Source organism: Tamandua tetradactyla, chromosome 1 (assembly GCF_023851605.1).
Source record: "Tamandua tetradactyla isolate mTamTet1 chromosome 1, mTamTet1.pri, whole genome shotgun sequence".
NCBI classification, from domain to species: Eukaryota; Metazoa; Chordata; class Mammalia; order Pilosa; family Myrmecophagidae; genus Tamandua; species Tamandua tetradactyla.
In genome coordinates, this window is record NC_135327.1 from 185089683 (window position 1) to 185111243 (window position 21561).

A 21561-nucleotide genomic window follows, 5' to 3' on the forward strand; every position below is an offset into this window, starting at 1 on the left:
TGTTGCCTCAGTCTCTCTAAGCCCAACTCTGCAAATGAAATCATTGCCCTTCCCCCAAAGTGGGACATGACATCCAGGGGTGAAAGTCTCCCTGGTGACATGTGAGATGACTCCCAGGGATGAATCCAGACCTGGTACCATGGGATCAACAATTCCTTCCTGACCATAAGGGGGAAAAGAGGTGTAATTAATAAAGTGACAGAGAGAGTTCAAATAGAGTTGAGAGGCTACTCTGGAGGTTGCTCTTATTCAAGCTTCAGTTAGACATTGCTATCTATCATAACCTGCCAAACCCCAACCAACCTGGACCATTCCAGCCAACCCTAAAGAACACCTAGGGCAATATATAAGATTCCACAAGGGTTCCATGCACTAGGGTAACTTTCCAGAAACCTACAACCTCCAGAAGGGTCCCTGGACAAGTCCTGAAACCTAGAGGACCCAGCCTCTCCAGAACATCAGATAGTTCCATCTCCCTACCCCTAATGAAATCCCTAAATTAGAATTGCCATAGCCCAAACACCCCTAAAGAGAGGGATGGAAAGATCAAAGGTGATGGTGGAGCTATACAGAGAAGATAGGAGTTAACAAATGAATATGAATGCTGAATCATTAAATTGACATCTCTTTTAGTCTCCAGTATTTTAGAACAGCTAGAAGTAAAAACCTAAAATTGTGGAATTGTAACCCATGTCAAACTCTGAAATATGTTTTATAACTAATTGTGGTGCTGTGCTTTGAAATTTATAGCTTTTTTGTATATATGTTATTTTTCACAAAAAAAGAAGGAAAAAAAGTCGATTGTGATGATAAAAAAAATATTTAAGCCTTCTAGCCTCCTATATTCTGGAGCAGCTAGAAGGAAAAACATGAGAGGAGCGTATGGTAGCCCATGACAAACTCTGGGATCTGTTCTGTAACTACTTGTTGAAGAGTGCTTTGAAAACTATTGCTTTTTTATTTCTTTGCTTTGTATATATGTTATACAATAAAAAAAAGTTAAAAATAAAAAAAAAGCTACGCTTGTCAAAATAGTGTGGTACTGGCACAAGGATAGACGTATAGATTGTTGTAATCATACTGAGAGTTCAGAAATAGACCCTCACATCGATTACCAGTTGATTTTTAACAAGGGTCCAAGTGCATCATTTGGGAAAGAGTAGTTTCTTCAACAAATGGTGCTAGGAGAACTGTATATCCATATGCAAACAAATGGAGGGATACCCTGTCTCACACCTTCTACAAAAATTAATTCAAATGGATTAAAGACCTAAATATAAGAAACAGGATTATAAAACTCCTAGAAGAAAACATAGGGAAGCATCTTCAGGACACTGTGGTAAGCAGTGCAGTGGGTTCTTACACTTTACACCCAAAGCACAACCAGCACAAGAAAAAACAGATAAATGGGATCTCATTAAAATTTTTAAAATTCTGTGTATCGAAGTACTTTATCATGAAAGTAAAAAGACACCCTACTTTAATGGAAGAAAATATTTGGAAACCAAATATCTGATAAAGATGTAATATTTAGAATACATAAAGTAATCTTACAACTCAACAATAAGAAAGACAAAAACCCATTTTTAAAATGGTCAAAAAAAAAAAAATGGGCAAAAGACTTGAATAGGCATCTCTCCAAAGATGTACAAATGGCCAAAATGGACTGAAAATATGTTCAACATCATTAGCTATTAAAGAAATGCAAATCAAAACTACAATAATATACCATTTCACACTTAACAGAATGGCTACTATTTAAAAAACAGAAAATTACAGGTGTTGTACAAGATACGGAGAAACAGGAATACTCATTCATTTTTGGTGGGAATGTAAAATCGTGCAGCTGCTGTGGAAGGTAGTTTGGTCCTCAGAAAGTTAAGTACAGAATTACCATATGACTTGACAGTGCCCCTTCTAAGTGTATACTCAAAAGATTCGAAAGCAAGGCTCAAGTAGATATTTATACACTGATGTGCACAGTGGCATTATTCACAATTGCCAAAAAGTGGAAGCAACCCAAGTGCCCATCACACTGATAAATGTATAAATAAATGTGGTATATATATATATATATATATATATACACACACACACACAATGGATTACTATTCAGCTGAGTAGAACTTCAGGAATGAAGTTCTGCTACATGCAATAAGGATAAATGTTGAAGACATCATGTTGAATAAAATAAAGCCAGACACAAAGGGAGAAATGTTGTATGAAATAATTAGAACAAACAAACTCATAGCATCAGAATCTGGAGTATAAGTTACCACGGGTTGGGTTGGGTAGGAAATGGGAGTTAATGCTTGAGTTATACACTTTTCTATTTGGGTTGATTATAAAGTTTTGGTAATGGATGATGGTGATAGTAGCACAAAATTGTGTACAAAATTAACAGCAATGAATTATATATGTGTATGTTGTTAAAAGGGTATCTTTTAGGTAGTATATATGTTAATAGAATAAAAATTAAAAAAACTAAACAAAAAAGTTTACACTATATTTTAAGTGTATAATAGCATTGTCTAAAAAAAATGTACATACCTTAATTTAAAAATACTTTATTGCTGAAAAATGCTAACCATCATCGGAATCTACACTGCGTCATATCTTGCTAGTGGACGGTCTTGGCTTGATGCTGATGGCTGATGACTGATCAGGATGGTGGTTCCTGAAGGTTGGAGAAGCTGTGTCAATTTCTGAAAATCAGACAACACTGAAGTTTGCCTGATTGACTCTTCCTTTCATGAAAATTTTCTCTGTAGTATGCAGTGCTGTCTGATAGCATCTTACCCATTGAACATCTTTCGAAATTGGAGTGAATCCTTTCAAACCATGCCACTGTGTTATCAGATGAGTTTATGTAATATCCTCACTTCTTTGTGTCATTTAAACAATGTTCACAGCATCTTCAGTAGGAGTAGATTCTACCTCAACAAACCACTTTCTTTGCTCATCCATAGGAAGCAACTTCTTATACATTCAAGTGTTATCATGAGGTTGCAGCAATTTAGTTACATCTCTGGGCTCCACTTCTAATTCTAGCTCTCTTACTATTTCCACCATCGGCAGTTAATTCTCCACTGAAGTCTTGAACTTCCCCCCACGCTGCCCCGAGTCAGTCTTAAGGGTTCAAATCAACTTCTTCCAAGCTCCTGTTAATGTTGATATTTTAACCCCTTCCCATGAATCACAAATATTCTTAATGGCATTTGGAATAGTGAATCCTTCCCAGAAGGTTTTCCATTTACTTTGCCCAGATCCATCAGAGGAATCACTCTCTGGGGCAGCTATAGCCTTACAAAACGTATTTACTGAATGATAAAAGTTGAGAGTTGAAATACTCCTTGATCCATGGGCTGAAGAATGGATGTTGTATTAGCAGGCATGAAAATAACATTAATCTCATACATCTCCATCAGAGCTTTTAGGTGATCAAGTGCATTGTGAATGAGCCATCATATTTTGAATCTTTTCTGAGCAGGTCTCAACAGTGGACTTAACATATTCAATAAACCATGTTTTAAACAGATGTGCTGTCAACCAGGCTTTGCTTTTCTACTTATAGTGCACAGGAGAGTAGATTTTGATTAATTCTTCAGGGCCCTAGAATTTTGGAATAGTAAATGAGCATTGGCTTCAATTTAAAGTCATTAGCTGTATTAGCCCCTAACAAGAGAGTGCCTAACAAGAGAGCCAGCCCATACTTTGAAGCCAGGCACTGGCTTTTCCCCTCTAGTAATAAAAGTCCTAAATTGCCTCTTCTTCCAATAGAAGACTGTTTTATCTACATTGAAAATCTGTTGTTTAGTGGAGCCATCTTCATCAGTTAGCTTAGCTAGATTTTCTGGGTCACCTGCTACAGCTTCTACATCAGCACTAGCTGATTCACCTTGTACTTTCACGTTATGGAAGCAGCATCTTTCCTTAAACTTAATGAACCAACCTCTGCTAGGTTCAAACTTTTCTTCTGCAGCTTCCTCACCTCTCAGCCTTCATAGAATTAAAGAGATTTAGAGCTTTGCTCTGGATTAGGCTTTGGCTTAAGGGAATGTTGTGGCTGGTTTCATCCTCTATTGAGACCATTAAAAGTTCTCCATATCAACCATATGGCTGTTTTGCTTTCTTGTCATTCATGTGATCACTGGAGTGGCGTTTATGATTTCCTTGAAGAACGTTTCCTTTACATTCACAACTTGGCTAACTGGTGCAAGAGGCCTAGCTTTCAGCCTTTCTTGGCTTTTAATATGCCTTCTTCACTAAGCTTAATCATTTCTAGAGATTTTGATTTAAAGTGAGACATGTGCAACAATTCCTTTCACTTGAACACTTAGAGGTCACTGTAGAGTTATTAATTTGCCTAATTTCAATATTACTGTATCTCAGAGAATAGGGAGGCCTGAGGAAAGGGAGTGAGACAGGGGAACGGTTGGTCAGTGGAGCAGACAGAACACACACATTTGTCGATTAAGTTTGCTGTCTTATATGGGCATGGTTTATGGTGCCCCAAAACAATTACAATATTAACACCAAAGATCACTGATCATAGATTACCATAACAGATAAATAACAATGAAAAAGTTTGAAATGTTGCAAGAACTACAAAAACTTGACACAGAGGCATGAAGTGAGTACATGCTGTGGAAAAATGGCATTGAAAGACTTTAGCAGGGTTGCCACAACTTTCACGTTGCAAAAAACGCAGTATCTACAAAGCGCAATAAAGTAAAGTACAATAAATTGAGGCATCTCTATATATACAGACTTAAAATAAAGGTTAAATGTGAAATAATCAAAACTTTAAAATATACAAACCAGTATATAATGTTTTAAACTAAACATTATAAAGAGATTTTGTGAAACAAAAGGCTTTAGGTCTCTGTGTGGTTCTCTTCTAGAAGTAGTGATATGATTGAGGTTGCATGGTCTTGGCTCCTCAGAGAAGTAGTCATCACAACATTTAGTTCCATTACCTGGGGAACGTTTATCCAGACCATGTCCTCCGGATCCCAGGTTTCTGGTTTCCTCCATCATTACTGTAAGTGAAGTCAGCACTTCATGGATGGTGCTATAATTCCTACCACATTTCCTAGGCTAGGTGAAGGACTGCAGCACACATGGTCATGTTAAAATGTGACTTTAATTGTAAAAATTATTTTTTGTAAATATAGCTATATCAACCTCTGCACACAACCTGGTTCACATATATACAAATATGATATACGCAGATGAAACAGAATAAAATCAAATCAAGAAACATTTAGTCTTAGCTTCAGGATCAACACCAGCTTTTTTTAAATCTTAAAAAGGATCACCATTAAAAACAGAGAAAGACCAATGTACCTCATACAGTAGTGTTCAGGATAAAATTTATGAAGTATCTTATTAATTTCATAATGCGAGGGAAAGACTTGAAACAAAAATAGATTCAGTTTCTCTTATTGCTTTAACTTATGCTAGGGTATTACCCAAAATAGGGGTCTTTACATTAAAGGTGACAGGGAGGCTATGCCAATCATAACTCAGAAGAAATAGGAAAACAGGTTTTCCAAGGCTATAGCTATTTATTTTTCATAAAAGGTTTCTTATTTTCTGGTCCTACAAAAATTTAGCCAGCAAACTTTGGGTAGATAAAGGAAGTTAATTTTGTTTTCTTCCTCACTTTTCCCCCTAAATCTACTACCCAGTCTGTTCAAAAGCACAGAATTTATACCATTTCTCACTATGTTCTTCGGAGGAATGCTAGATCCAGAGTTTTTCCTCCTAATGCCACCTTCAAAATTTTTGCATACTTTATCTTTGCTTACCTGAAGGAAGGCATTTTCATCCTAACATAAGTTAAATTATATTTGCAACCGACTAACTCAATTACCTCTGTGGATTTTTCATTTTGTGGGTCATCTCTGGCTAATTTATAATACCCTACCTTACCCCCACATTCCCAACCTGTCCTTAAAAAGCAAAGTAAATTTATTTTTAGTCTAAATAGGCATTCAAAAGCAAATAAGTAATTCATTCCTATCCTGTGGTAAACAGACTTTTTGAATTTAGATCATATTAGCTCTAAAAGGCCATGCTATGCTGATTTCTAGAATAAACTCTAAAAAGATGAATGCAGGGCCTTTATTTCTCCATCATTATTTCTCTAATAGCATTAGAATCTCATTTGCTTTCTAAACTTGGAATTTCATTCAGCTGCCCCAATATTTTATCCCAGATATATTCATCTCCAAAGATGAATTAAAGTGCCAGTTATAAAACTACTTCCCCATCCCTTCTTCATTTAAATAAGACCCTAATAATCAGAATTATCACATTTATCCTCTTCGTACAAGAGTTTTACTTAAAGGTTGATGCTTGTATGTTATCCTCCCAGGACAGTTAATTTTGTTTCCTAAACAGAACATGAAGATTTCACAATACAATCTCCTTAAGTCAATGCTCCAAAATATTTACATAATAAAGCTTATATGGGGGTCTCAGCAACTACCAAATTATAAAACTGTTTATTTCTTCTAGAATTACAGTTTTGAAATCTCCTTCCATTTTAACATCTGCATACTCAATTCACATATAATAATAATACCAATATAAAAATAAACTTCCATTTCTTTTAAGAAAAACATTTAACTTAATTCACAGTTAGCCTTTTCTCACGACAGTAATGTTCCAATTGCTCCTAGAAACAGAGGTATATTAGTAATAAAAATGGAATATTAAAAACCCATGTCTTGGAGTCCTTAACTCCTTCTCTTTTCCCACCTGAATCAGAAAAGGGTTTTCCTGAAATGAGAAGGAATGGGACTGGGCCTGCTGAGGTAAGCCTATTAGTCTGCAGAATTCTCACATCAGGGGTATTAAGTGTAACTAAAAATTACAGGGGAGAAAATAAAAGGGCTGGACTTTTCACAGATTCTGAACCACAAGCCAGGAACTAACAGGGAGATGAAAGCCTACATATGACATGCTGGTCCCCATATTAATTTTCTTGCTTATTTAGAACTGTCATCAAAAACTAAGGCAAGTTTACCACCAAGCTGAGTACTGTCTTATAATTTTATTCCGCATCACAATCCCCTCCCTTCTCTACCACTCCAGGGATGAAGTGTAATGGGACTGGAGAAATCATCTTAATCCTTCCTTAGACCATGCAGTTTCAAAGGAAAAACAAAACCAAAAAAATGATCCCTGAGGTTCCTGCCTCTTCTTGAAGTGTTGATAAATTACCATTAAAAAAAGTTAATTCATTACGAACCGTTACAAAAGGTTCCCTAAAGGTCTAGGTGTAAAGGTGAATAATCTCATCTTTTTAGAAGGACTTTCTATCTATCTAGACAGACATGCAAGTTAATCCTCATAGCCACCAGAATTAAAAATGACACAGGTATGATTTAATTTATTCTTTTCTCCCAGCTAAAATATAAGATAGTTACATGGATAAACCAATATTCAGGTGCGACATTTGGAATTATCTTCTAATTTCTTTCTATCAATATATCAATGAATTTATGCCCCCCTGCCCCCCCGAATAAATGGAAGAAGGCATGCCACAATGGATGTGGAAGGCAAATACCTTCTAATTTGTTGGCAATCATAATCTACTAAGTACTGTACAGGGCCCCAGATGGGACACTTACATTGAAATGGCTCTACAGCAGGTATAAGGAATGCTTCATGCTTAACTGAAGCCAAACATAATTCTAGACAAATTATTTGGCTCATAGGTTTTAATCTGGTAGAAGATAAGCCCTGCCATTTCTGACTCCTTATGGAGCAAGCGTTCTTAGAGGACAACTGAACGTTTTCCCAAAGGCTGAGTATCAACTCTACCAAGCTTACAAAACTAAAATGAGAAAAATCACCACTTTTACAGTCTCTGTCATATTTTATGTAAATATCAATACCCCAAACCTGGATTCTAGTCTCTCTAAGGATCCCGCTACCTGGAATTTCCTCTACCTTGATTCAGGGATGATAGGGCAGCCCCAGGCATCACAGGTCAGCCATTACTTTCAGGTTAGTACATGGTTCACAGCATGGTACCAGATCAGGCTTCCAGTTCCCCAGAAGGACTAAGCTGGCTTAGCGAGGGAGGGGATGAGAGAAGACGTGCGACAGTAGAGAGGGGCAGAAGGCCATCATCAGTCAAGGCACCCAGACGCTAGGTTTTCCTGCTCCAGAGGTGGACGGTAACATTAACCCTACCCTCAGAGAGCTTAAAAGGCAATGAAGAAGGATCTCTGCAACACCTTTTGAACAAAAGCAGATAGCTCCTCATTAGAAAATATTTCAGGGGTGACAGAGAAGTGTTCCCTGTGGCTCCTAGCTTCTGCTGCCACTGTGCAGGGATTCCTATCTGGTGCTTCACAAACGAGTTCCCTTTTAGGGAACTGGCAGAATGAGGCTGAGTTGCGCCTGCTAACTTCAGATACTGGGGACGAGGGGAGGGGGAAATGGAGAGAGGTTAGAACAAAGCAAGCCTTCAAAAAGTGTCCTCAGAAAAAAGAGGTTCTACGCTACCACAGCCTAGGCAAGAAATACTTTAGGGGTGATAAATAGTGACAAAGATAATAAAAGAGCTAAAGAGTATGCTGTTCAGCCAGGCACAGGTACTGTACTAGATTTCCAGCCCAGCAAGGAAGCTGGCAATATAGTGAAGGACTGAATCCTTGGGTTCCTTCTTAAAGGGAATCCAGCTAGAGAAGGGAGAAATTCTGCTTTGGGATCAGCTTAGCCCAGGCCCCATATGAACTAAGACATGCCATTACCTCACTGGTAAATTTCCCTCCAGGCCCACTCATATTTTGACCTTCTGCATGAGAGTGAGGGAAAACATGAGGAGATACCACACAGCTACCTGGAAAGGGATGTAGATATCTCACTTACTGTTCAAATGAAAATACTAGAACCTCATTCAAACCTTACTGTCTTCATGGCACTACTTTTGAGCTTACAGTTAAAATATCACAGGAAACAAAAGTGTTCATGTGCAGGAAGGCTCTGGACCAGAAGTGCTTAAAAAGAGTTTCCTTCTAATAAATTTCCCTTTCCAGAGAAAGAGAGTCTGCCTATGTCCTCAAAAGAATCAGACCTGTCCTTTAACTTACACCCCTATTTCTAACCACCCCCACCCAACTTAGAAAACCTTGAACCTTAGAATACCACCAAAAATAACCATTACGTGCCTCAAGTTAGAAGGGTTCCCTCCCTCTTGAGAGGCAAGCGAAGAAGATTGGTCTCAAAAGAAAAAATAAAAGAGAAGCTTCAACTTCTAAACACATTTTTTCTTTTGTAAACATAAATGTCACTGAAATGATGACTAAACCCACACAGCAGAGGAGAAAAATGTATTAGTTGTAGAGTTTATATTTTAATGCCCAAAAGCATTTATATATTTACATAAAAGAGCCTGCCTTGATTAATGAATGTCTCTTTGTACTTCCACACATCTGAATTTATTAACTCTTGAACTTATCAAGGAGGTATAGTGAAAATATGTCTGAATAAAGCAATAAGCCCTAAGAGTCTAATCTTGAGAGAAGAAGTATGATCCATCCATTTACAAGTTATTTCTCTCTGCTGTGTACATTAGCCTGGCAGGATCTTAGTCACAGATATGCATATGTTGATGGCTCATCCAATAACCAAGCCAGACAGGAAGACTGAAGGGGAAGAAATCATTTGTCCCCAACAACCCAGTACCTCGAGTCTAGATCCTAAAGCATGGCCAAAAAAAACCTAAACACTATTCTCACAGGAGTGGCTTCCTGATTAGGCTTAACAATCACTGCCTCATCTAAGCTTGCATTCATGAAACACCCTGCTGAAGAGACCAAGCAGGTAGCAACAGGACTGCCCCCGGACCAAAACATTTCATAGGAAAGCAGATGTTATTCATTACTGACACTCAAGGACTCTTTGATCACTTCTGTGAGAAGGCACTGTCAAATTTTCTCTAACAAATATGTTAGTTCTTTGGCCCCACGTACTTAGTTCCAGAATGTCTTCTCTGTTGAAGAGAAGCTTGCTTATGAGGGATCCAAATGCCAGACTGGTAAACAGTCATGTTAACATTATACGACAATCTTTGTATTAGCCAGCTCAGATACTTGCTAGATTTCAAAATCCAGTGACTCTAATCTGATCCAGAGGCTCTGTTAGTTATGCCTCCAAAGAACTCCCATTCATATGAATAAATTTACTTCTTCATTTCTACCCTGCTTGAAGTTTGACTGCTCTGCCCTTTGGTGGCTATGAGCTCTACCCTTTAAAAATACCCCAATTACTCCCAGAGGATGTTTAGCCCTTAAAGGAGAAGAAATTGTGAAATGAATTTGCCTGTAGCTCCAGAGCCAGCATTGATCCTGAGAATTCTCCATTCCATCCCAAGAAGAGAGGATCAGAGAAAGGACTATTCCATTGGCTGACCACCATTAATTTACTTTGAGAAAGGTTTCAAGTCTTCATTCTACAATTTTAGTTTTCCGATGACTGTTTAACAACCTCTCCTTGTCATTCTGTTCTCAGAGAAGCTCATATTGGTATTAGAAATACCCTCTCGGTCCCTCTTTGAGGTCTCTACTCAAGTGAAAAGAGAAGAGAGATTTGCCCCCAAAACAAGAAAAGAAATTTGATCCCAAGACTACACAGACTCTTAGAACTACTAAATACCTTGAAAGGTTATCTTCTAGCATCTGCCTTCAGGCAGAGGACCATCTAAGGCCACACTGGCTACATGGCAGTCTTTTACTTGAATACAACAAGGGACAAAAATGCACAGACTTTTCGAATGGTCCATCCTGATGGTTCCAGAGCTTGATCATTTAGTAATATATGGCCTTTACTACATCTCCCCAAGTCACTCAACAATGAGTGAAATAAGAGCATCTACTTTTATAGCTCCTAGGACCAAACCAGACTCAAAAAACAAGCAGTTCTTGGGAGGCAGTGGTAGATTCTAACAACCTACCAAAGCAGGTCACAAAACCAGAGGTGAAAGAAAGGAAGGGAAAGGAATTGCAAAAATTACATTTGTTGGAAAAGATAAACAACTTCCATTGTATCGACTTAATAAAAAAATGCCCTGGGCTGAACTCCAGGATGCTCTCATCTCACATGAAAGTGTCTCACCACCTTCTATGGGCAACAGGGGTTGTCAATGACCAACATGACATCAATGCCATAGGCCTCCAGCAGGTCCATGAGGAAGCTCCGGTCTCCCTGGGGGTCCAGACCCATGCCCCGGGCATGTTCTGCTGTCAGGGTTTTGTCTTGACTGGCAGATACTTCCAACAAAGTCTGAAATATCCGGTTGTTTTGCTCTAGGAAAAACCTGCACTTCCAAACAAGACACAGGAAAGGAGGGAAGAAAAGACAAAACAAATAACAAACAAACAAAAAAAGCTCAGCATATAAACCACACATGGATTACCAAAACTACGGTTTTGTTCTAATGTTTAATGTTCTCTTAAAAAGTTGCAAAAATAAATCAACAATATCTTTTAAGAAAGAAGGAAACTGTATAAAAGTTAAAGGGTTGCAAAGCCCCACCAAGGTTAGCAAATAACCCATTTGGTGCTAATCATGGTGTGTTAGGAAAAAACTCTGAGCAAGTGCTGACTTACTTGGCTACCCAGATTTTTTTTTTCCTGTTGGGGCGGGGGTGGTGGTGGTGGTGGGTTGTTATTAGTGGTTTAACACAGATTTAGGGAAAGACTCCCAGATACTGTTTTCTTCTCTGCTTGGTCACAGGAGAAACGAATATTTACAAAAACCCTGATAATGCAATTCTGAGGTCCAGACTTTAAGTGAGAAACTGAAAATCACCTTATAAAGGCCTGGATGGGTAATCAAAGCTAGTGGTGGCAGACACGCCACAATAGAGACAAAGAGTCTGAAATGGCTCTCTAGCCCCCAGGTCACTGCAGACAGCATGAGGCTGACAGACTGTCCACATAAGCAGAATAGGCGAAGCTCCGACAAACTGGGGCAGACCCAGGGATGCTCTGGAGGCAGCAACACTGGAAGTGAAGGTTTTCTATGAAGGAGAAAGGGAAGCCAGGCTGTAGACACTGATACTGGCTTACCTTAACACGGCCCTTAATTGTTGTGTTTTTTTTTTTTTGAAAATTATGCACAATATAAGACTTAAATGTCACTGACTTACAGTATTCTATATGAATAATGCAATCTTCAGAAAAGGTAGTAATTGTCTAGATTTCTAAGCTGTGCCCACAGAGGTCTCAGGTTCTACAAAGGTGCCTAGTCCCTCAAAAACTCTGAATGCTCAGGAATTTCAGATCCAGTGGTGTGTGTCAAGTCTTGATGAGACTGTACCTGGATCTTTGCTCAGTTCACAAGTATGTTCACATATAAACAGTACGTTTGTGTTAGAAAGACTTCACGAAGGTCAAAGCATTGCACCTTAGCTGAAATGTCAACGTTGAGTTTTAAGCATCAGAGCCAGAAACTGCCCTAACTGCATGTGCCATTGCCCAGCCACAGCATGGAATATGGCATAGGAAGACCAAAGAGGAAGCCAGGGGAAAGAGAGTTCATTAGATTGAGCAAATTTTTCAGGTTATCCCATAATACTCAGCATAAGGATCAGCCTGTTCAAAGGTGGTAAAAGATGAGAATAGTTCCTGAATCTGAGGGATAGAGAGCTTCTATACAGCAGATATCCTGGAAATAAATGCCCAAGAAAACACACACACACTAGGACTCCCATTTCCTCTTCATGGCCTTTCCCTGCTTCCTTCCCTAACTCCTCTTGTTCTCCCCAGTGACATTTCAGGGCTTGGGGCTGACTCATGCCCAGCTCTAGGTGTCCCTGGCAGCAATAAAGGGCATCCCTGGCCTGCAGTGACATGGGAGGAATCAGGGTCACTGGTCAACCTAAAACCTAAAGCAGTTAGTGCTGAGTTGATCACCAGGGAGGCCCACAGCCACTGCCACGGGACTTACAGCACAAAGAGGTCCTCTTCACAAGGGTGGTAATCTTCTTCCACTTCCTGGGAATACAGCAGCATCTGCCTGTTGTAAAGGAGAGCACCATCAAACTCGGGCACAGCTACAAGGACCCCAGGCATGGGCATCTGCAGTGGGCGCCACCTCCCAGGGAGTAACACCAGCCAGTGCAGGCCCTCTGTCCAAAGGAAGGGAGAGAAGGGACAGGGAAGGAATAACAGGGCTTGGGGGGTAAAACCACTACGTTTCAGTGTCAGTTTTGCCCCTGTGCAATCTTCAGCGGTAACAATCATTCTGGACTTGCCTAATTATCCATAAAATGGGAGCGATGATAATACCATGATTTCACACATTGAGAATTTCATGACATATGCATACAAAAGTATCCAGTATGGAGATCCATGCAACTTAGGTGCTCAGTAAATGATTGTTTTAAACACACGTCTAAACAATGTAATGTAAAATCTAAACACGTCTAAGCAATGTAATGTAAAATCTAAACAAGGTCATTTTGAGAATTTCGGGAAGCCTGCCAGTGTCCCTTCTTTTGGCTTCACACATTCCCAAATCTATCAGAAAGAAATCACCCCATCCACATCTGCTACCCTCTTACTGGGGCAATATGCAGGGAGTCTGGCTTTTCAGCTGCAGGACTTCCCTTCATTTCCAACACCCAGGTAGCACTCAGATGCAGAAATGAACAACAGGGGAGGGGTGGGCAGGACAAGAAGGAGGGAGACTCTCACTTCCCAGGGGCCCCAGCAAAAGGGCAGGCTTTATAGAAAGACTTGCAGCTGGCCTAGCGGTTACCCAACTCCTCTCTCTCAGAATGGTGCACCAGCCTTAGCTGTGCCCCATCACCCACGGGGGTGTGCATGTGACCTGGGCTTCCCACTACCTCTGCTCATTGAGCCGTCGGTACTTCTCCCTGTCAGCACTGTTGATCTTCAGCAGGGGCTGCAGGTGGTCATGGTGTGTCTTCACATTCTGGTTGTCCACATAGACGTCATACAGTTCATGCTTCTCCTCAAAAATCTTCTCGGTGGTGCCTGTGAAACCCAAGGTAAAGAAGGTGGGCACTATGAGGCTGTCACTGAAAGGAGCAAACCAGAAACCGAGTCCGGGAGCCCCATGTCTGAGATGAGAAGAGAGGCTTGTGGGGAGCTGGGAGGCCAGAACATGGCTCCCAACTGAGCTGTCAAAGGTAGGTAATTAGGGCAGGGTCATGTGGGCAGAGATATGAAGAAGGCGCCGTACTCACAGGCCACATAGGACACCTCCACCTCTAGGTTCTCAATGTCAGCCACGTTCACATAGAAGAAAGGCTTGGACTCAGGAATGGTGCCCCCGATGCCAGGCAGGGAGATGTTGGCCAGGCAGCAACAGCAGTACACTGTGGGGAGAGAGGGGGAGAGGACGGGAGAGGAGGAGTCTGCAAAGTCTGCTGGCCACAGCTCTTCTGAAGGTCATCCTCTGACTGCTTTGCTTTGTACGGTCCTGGCATTCTGAAGCAACTGGGGGGTAAGACTTTTGGGGGTCACAGAGCAAAACCTACTTTCTCCAAGGTCACAAACAATGTACTCACCAAATCCAATAGACATTTTTCAGACCTTATCCCACTAGGTCTTGCTTTGAACTGGACTCTGTTGATTTTCCTCTTCAAAACTTTTGCCTCCCTTGGCTTCTGTCCCCCTTGCATCTTCTGGTTCTTCTCCTCTTTCTGACTGTTCTACCTCAGTCTCTGCTGTTGACTTTCACTGCTCCAGCTTCTCTGCCTTTATCTTAAAAGACTCCTATATGCCTCTTCTCACTCATTATGCTCTTCCCAAGCAATGTTATCCACCTCCACAATTATCCACACAATCAATCTGTTATTTTCAAATCATAATCTCCAGCTCCCAACATTTCTCCAAAGGTGTGAACCCAGTTATATAAATGCCATGGTATATACTTCTACCTTCCCAGCTCATACTCATCATGTCCAGAGTTAACTCCTTCAAACCAACCCCCTTCCTACTCCTTCCACCATCCCTTGCCATCCTGCACTCTCCTCAAATACTACCTCACCACACACCAGAACCTCAACACCAACCAGACACCAAATTTTGTCAAGTTTATCTCTTAAATATATCTGGAAACCAGACTCTTATCTCTCACCAGAGCATCGATTTATAATCCAATCCATCTTCTACATTGCCACGAGAGTCACATCCAAAAATGCATTCAATCATGTCACTCCCAGACTTAAAACTGACCCAGGTGGTTTCCATTCCGGGGAACTTAGGATGAGCTCCTATTTTTGCTTCTAGTTACCTCTGTAGCATACAACACCCACAGGTGGGGGTGAAAATATCAAAATGCGCTTTCGAAGTAAAGCAAATTTCCAGAGGATAAGGATCTGCTCCCCAAAGAACTTAATAAACTGAGACATGCAGCCAGCTGGGTGTGTGATCTGAAAAAAATATAAAGTGGGGAGGGGGCGGAAGAAGGGAGAAATACCTTGTTAGAAAGATCACCAGGAAAAGCATTAAGTACAGGCATGTGCTAAACTCTTTCCCCCCAGAATCCAAAGTACATTAAAGTATGATTACCTCCACACAAAATGGTACTTCCCACACTAAAAGGCTTATCTTTAAATTGGGTATCCATAAATACACAAGCTCCTCTAAAACAGTGAAGTTTAGATTTAGGGATCATTTGCTAAAGGGAGAGGGGTACAGAGGAAACAAAGCTGAATTTAACATTCGAAAAGTCAAAAAATAAAAGTATCTCTGAAGTACTTCAATAAGAAAAATTCAAACCAAAACACCACTGAGCATTGTAAGGAATAATACAATATGGAGAGTCCCAGATACATTTTCAAATACACAGGAATCCAGATACTGTGCAAAGTGATGTCTGTCTGCAAAGGTTACAGGCAGGAAGAAATCCTAGGGCCTATGGGCATAACCACATGCTGCGCTTCAACTCTTAACCACTCTTCCTGCAAATGCTGACCCCAAGCAGCCTGGAAGTCCCTAAGGGCTGCCTCTAGGAGCAAGGAATAGTCAAGGGGTTGAGAGCAGGAGCTGAGACTCCAGGGGAGCTCAATTCTGAGCCTGGCCTTGGGGAAGTTGGTTATGTTTCTGATTTAGTTTCCTGACCTCTAAAATGAGGCTAGGAGGACCACAGAGACAACACTTAATGGCCCAGTCAATGGAAAGTGCTGCTGCCAACGGACAGAACAGAAGGGGTTCAAACCAGACGGACGCCCTTTCTTTGGAAGGCCATATCCATGCTAAAGAATCATAGGTAACAGCGCTCATCCCCACCCACTAGGAGTCACTTCCTCCAGGTAGTCTTCTCTGTCTCTCCCAGCACTGTGCTCCTCGGCTCCCTGGACTTCTCTCACCACAGGTCTTATCAGGCTGTATTTTAATTGCTTGTCTACCAGCAAGCAGGAGGACATTCCTTCTCGAGAGAGTTGCAGACACCAAGGCTGTGTGCTGTGATTTAACACCTGGGAGCCCTCTCCGAGTACCCCACACCTGAGACTTGAGGTAGGCTCTCTGCCCTGCCAGTCCAGACCAGGGTCCTCCCACATCCTATGAAGCTGCCACGGAGAGAACTTCCCTTTCCAAGAAATCCGCCCTCCACTGATACCACTTGCCCCAGGCCAGAAGAAGGGTTGCTCTCAATTTAGCATACCCGGCTTGCCTACATCCGCCACCAAGTCCCAGGTAACTAGGAGGGGAAGCACTCAGTGGCCAGGTGTGATCAAATCCCTCCAAGCACAATCGTTCCCGAAGGTCAAGCAGCAACTAGCCAGGGCAAGGAGCCAAAAGCATGTTGAGGTTCTTCTCAGCCCTCCCTCTTGTTGTTTGCAGGTGCTTAACATGTGGGCTTATATGGCATGAAGGCAAGGTTTTATACCATCTGTCCTGGGCCTTAAAATCTGAGAACAAAGTATGGATCCTTCACCAAATCTCACTTTATTTATTCATTCATTCAAGAAATAGTTCTTACATGCTTACCCTGTGACAGGCGCTGTGCTAAGTATTCTAGTTCTGACAATGAACAAAAAAGATCCAGTCCCTGCTCTCATGGAGTTTATAGGCCAATGGGAGAAACAGACAGGTAGACAAGCAATTAAAATCAGCCTGGTAAGAGCTGTGGTGAGAGAAGTACAGGGAGCCTAGGAGCACAGTTCTGGGAGAGAAAGAGAAGACTTCCTGGAAGAAGTGATGTTGAAGCTTCACCATAAAGGATGAATAGGAGAGACAGTATTCTTGGCAGAGGGACATCTGCGTACAAGGCATGGAGATAAGAGGAAACATCCCCCTTTCTGGGAACACCCACAGGCCCATCCCACAGAAATGCTGAAAACCAACAACAGGAGATTGTCCCTTCTCTTCTGAAAGTTCACAGCTTCAGAGACTTCTCATCCCTCTTCACTTAGCCTCATTCAAACACCTAATCTCTCTCATAAAAAACTATTTTTACATCATATGCAAATGACATTTCTCCTGCTTTAATTCAAATCTATTTCCCCTTCTTCAGCTTTGTCCCTCTCTAGATTTTAAAGGGAACTCTCTTTCCTCAACTTCCACAGTTGTTCACCTTATGTTTTTCCTCAGATCTCTCAAGCCCAAGATCTTCCACCCTATTTCTACTCCCTCTTTTTATTCCCTAACTCTTCAGTATTTATCCCTTTGCTTTTGTCTCTATCTGCCCCTAAGGAATCTACTCCTGGGGCTCAGTCCCTCCTCTTTGTTTTTCTCTCCAGCTTTCCCATTTCTCTAAGGGAAACCCTTTATCCAGACAATTGCCTGATCTCTCAGAGAGGCTCAGAACTGGCCTTCCTTCCCCCTTTCCAACATTTTTTCCCCTCACTCTGCTAAAGTCTTCAGTCTGATCCCTACTTTAAAAACATTCCTATTTTTAAAGTTTCAATATACATGTTTTCACTTTGGAGGAAATTCATTGAACTATATACTTATGATTTTTGCACTTGTCCCTGGAAATGTATTTCAACAAAAAGCTTGCATAAGAAGTTATTTTTTTCCAGTCGCTTTCCTTTTTTACACATATAAACACCCCCACTCCCCTCCCCCACCAAAAAACCCCACCCCACCCAGCCCCAATGCCTTACCTTATTCACCAGGTAATAAATGTATTAATAACCTAGCATGCATCTTATCTTGGTTTGAAGCTGATATGTACCCCAGAAAAGCCATGTTCTTTTAAACCAATCTTGTGGGGGTACTGTTGGGTGGGACCTCTTGATTAGGTTGTTTCCATGGAGATATGACCGTGCCCATACAATGTGGGTCTTAATCAGCTTACTGGAGTCCTCTAAGAGGGAAACATTTTGGAGGAAGCTCAGACACGGATGTCTGGAGATGCAGAAGTCAAATGCTCCACAGATACAAGAAGCTGAGAAAGCCGTTTGAAACCAGATGTTGGGAGAGAAGGACAACAGATGTCACCATGTGCCTTCCCATGGGACAGAGGAACCCAGAAGATGCCTTTCCTCTAAGAAGGCATCCTCTTGTAAGTATCTTCATTTGGACATCTTCACAGCCTTAGAATTGTAACTCGTAACTTAACAAATCCCCTTTATAAAAGCCAACCCATTTCTGGTACACGCATTTTGGCAGCTTTGGCAAACTGAAACAACATCCACCTAAATTTTTCATGTTCACATATGCATGTGTGTGTACAAATTTCTGTCTTTACTTACCAATCTCTAGATATGAGATTGTAATTATTTTACAAAAATGTGACCATATTATACATCATTTTCTGTATCTTACTATTCTCATACAAAATTATTTCTAGGTAGGCCTTTCATAGAACAAGTTGTGCTCTAATTCATTATTCATACTGGCCGTTTAATATATGGGACATTCTAAGCTTCTATCAGTCTGAACAATTTTGATTAAACTTCTTATACATGCACCATTTTACACATATATTTGATAGATCCCCAGGAGTGAGTCCCAAGAATGGGAATGCTTGATCAAAGGGTACATGTATTTTAAATTTTAATGTGCTGTCAATTTCTTTTTAAAAATAAGTCCCACTATTTTCTATTTGCAACCTATAAAAGCACCCTTTGCTCTACATCTCCTAAGGTTTAAGAGGAGCTGCCCTCAATATGGCAAAAGCAGAAAACAACTTTACTTTTTCTCTCTCAGTCCTTCCTTCTTGGCCTCTTGAGGAGAAGCCAGGGACATTCAGGTTATATTGATGACTTCCCTGGGGATTTGGAGATTGCTCAGCAGCAGTTTGACTAAGGAGAGAAAAATGGATCAGAGTTTGAAATGGAGAGAAGACAGTGGGATTCAGATCAATAGGAACCCAGAATCCCCTTACGGACCTTCTGGCCATTTCTTAATTACTGCCTTTCAGCCCATACCATGGGCCTGGGAAATCTGCCAACTACATTTCCTAGACTCTCTTAGCAGTTGGCTTCCTGTTAAATTCTTCCAATGGGAGACAATGCCTGGAGATTGGAAGGTGGGGGGAGGACGGGAGAAGGGATTCTCTTCCGTTTCTAGCTCCTGTATGTATTCCTTCAGCAGTGGAGGACAGCTATTACTCTTGCCTCCAGTTTTCCTTAGTGCTCCCAGCACCAACTGAGCCACACCCCTCAGAGGCACCAGTGTCAGATGCACAGTGCTCCCCTCAGAGATCTGAGAACTGGCCGTGCAGGAGCCCCTCCTTCAAGTTTCTAAGGTCTTGTCAATGCTACCTCTCCTCCTTTGTTACCCGGACTGGCCTTAGGGGTATGTGGCAGGCAGCCTCTAAATGAATGCCCAGGATTCCCACTTCCTGGTATTTACAGCTTTATGTAATCCCCAAATCCTCTTGAGTAACTTACTTCTAGCCAACATGACATGGCAATGTTGAGGGGTATCGCTTTCATACTTAGGTTACAAAGGATTCTGACTTCTGTCTTGTTAGCAGACTCTCTCTTGCTGGCTTTGATGAAATGAGGTGCCGTGCTGGAGAGGTGTATATGGCTAAGAAATGAGAGTAGCCTCCAACCAATAGCCAGGAAGGAACAGTGGCCCTCAGCCCAACAGTCCTCAAGAAACTGAATGTTGTCCACAGCCATGTAAGTGAACTTGGAAATGGACCTGTTCCCAGTTGAGCCTTCAGATAAAGCTCAGCCCTGGTTAACAACTTGACTGCAGTTATTAAGAGACTGCAAAACAGAGGGTCAGCTAAGCCATGTCTTGATTCCTGACCCCAGGAACTGTGAGATACTAAATATGTACTGTTCAACCCATTAATTTTGTAGTGATTTCTCATGCCTCAATAGATGACTAATAAAGGGTAGCAGCAGCTTCCTATAATTCATGGATTACCTCGTGATTTGCTTCTTGCTCCTTGAGTCCTTGAACTCCTACCTACCCATTCCCTGTATTGAATTACTTTGAAATACCTAACATGGTTTCTCTTTCCCTGATGAGCACTAACTGATACTGATTAAGGTTCAAATAATATGTCCATAATTTAAGGTTCTTTATAATATAATTCCAACTTATTTTTCCAGTCTTTTCTCTCATGGTCAGCCTAAATAAAAATTCAATTCCAGTCAAACTAATTTGCTCATTCCCCCATGAATTTATGTGTTCTTTCTTAAGCCCACATTTCTGCAAATACAGTGAATGCAGCAGGGGATGAATCTTGGCTTTAGCACCAGTCCTGGGTTTAAATCCTGGCTCCATCTCTTACTAGCTATATCATCTCAAGCAAATCATTGAACCTCTATTAACCTTTAATTTGCTTATACAAAACAAGGATATATAAAAAAAGAAAAATGACAGTAAAGGAATGCTTCAGCAAGTATAGATAAATAGCTATCTATAACTGTAGCATAAGGCCTAACTCAGAGAAGGTGATGGCAAAGTTATAGATTGTGGCTCTCTATGTTGTTAATGCTTTCTCTTGGTCTGGAATCAGTATCCCTCACTTTTCACCCAGCTAGATATGTCAGAGACCAACTACTCTTCCAAGAAAGTTTCACAGAGTTCAATCCTAACCATGTGGCATAATTTCTCCATCAGGGGAGCACCACGGTTCCACTGAAAGATCTTGTGAGTGGCCACAGGGGCAAGAGAAGGAGAAGCAAGAGGAGCAGCATTTTCTTAGCCATTTTTGTACCCTTCCAACACCTGATACCTGGCCTACAGCTGTGTTTGCTGTGTTTAATGTAAACAAACATATTCTTGAACCAAAGCCAAAGTACTTCAGAAGGAATGCACAATAAAGTAATATAAAAAAAATTACAACTAAAAAAACTTCACAGCTGTTCCTAAACTCATCTTTAGTTGAAATGTCCAGCTTTATATTATCTGAAGCAATCAAGAGCATCAAATCCATCTCTTCCCCCACTAGGAATCCACCTCGACTGGCCTATCAAACACAGCTTTGCGCTTTGATATATGTGTCTAGAGAGCACACTGTTTAAGATAACTCGCCTTACGTAGCAAAAGAACCTAAATGCTTACATTATAGCCCCATTCAACTGAAAGCAGATGTTTGGGCATGAGTCCAAGCCATAAGTTCCTTATTAATAAAAATTCAATCAATAAC

General features: G+C 40.9%; 1 protein-coding gene across 1 annotated transcript in view; it reads right to left on the reverse strand.

Moving 5' to 3' along the window:
- Nucleotides 1-5127: 5127 nt before the first annotated feature.
- The window catches only part of DENND11 (DENN domain containing 11), a 38824-nt gene continuing 22390 nt past the window's right edge, over nucleotides 5128-21561 (reverse strand). Inside the window, exons 5-9 of the mRNA XM_077147925.1 lie at nucleotides 15289-15427; nucleotides 14237-14368; nucleotides 13874-14024; nucleotides 12973-13041; nucleotides 5128-11338 (exon numbers count right to left, since the gene is read on the reverse strand). Of these exons, the coding sequence (XP_077004040.1) occupies nucleotides 11143-11338; nucleotides 12973-13041; nucleotides 13874-14024; nucleotides 14237-14368; nucleotides 15289-15427 (687 nt within the window). The 3' untranslated portion in view covers nucleotides 5128-11142. The remainder of the gene's footprint in view (nucleotides 11339-12972; nucleotides 13042-13873; nucleotides 14025-14236; nucleotides 14369-15288; nucleotides 15428-21561) is intronic.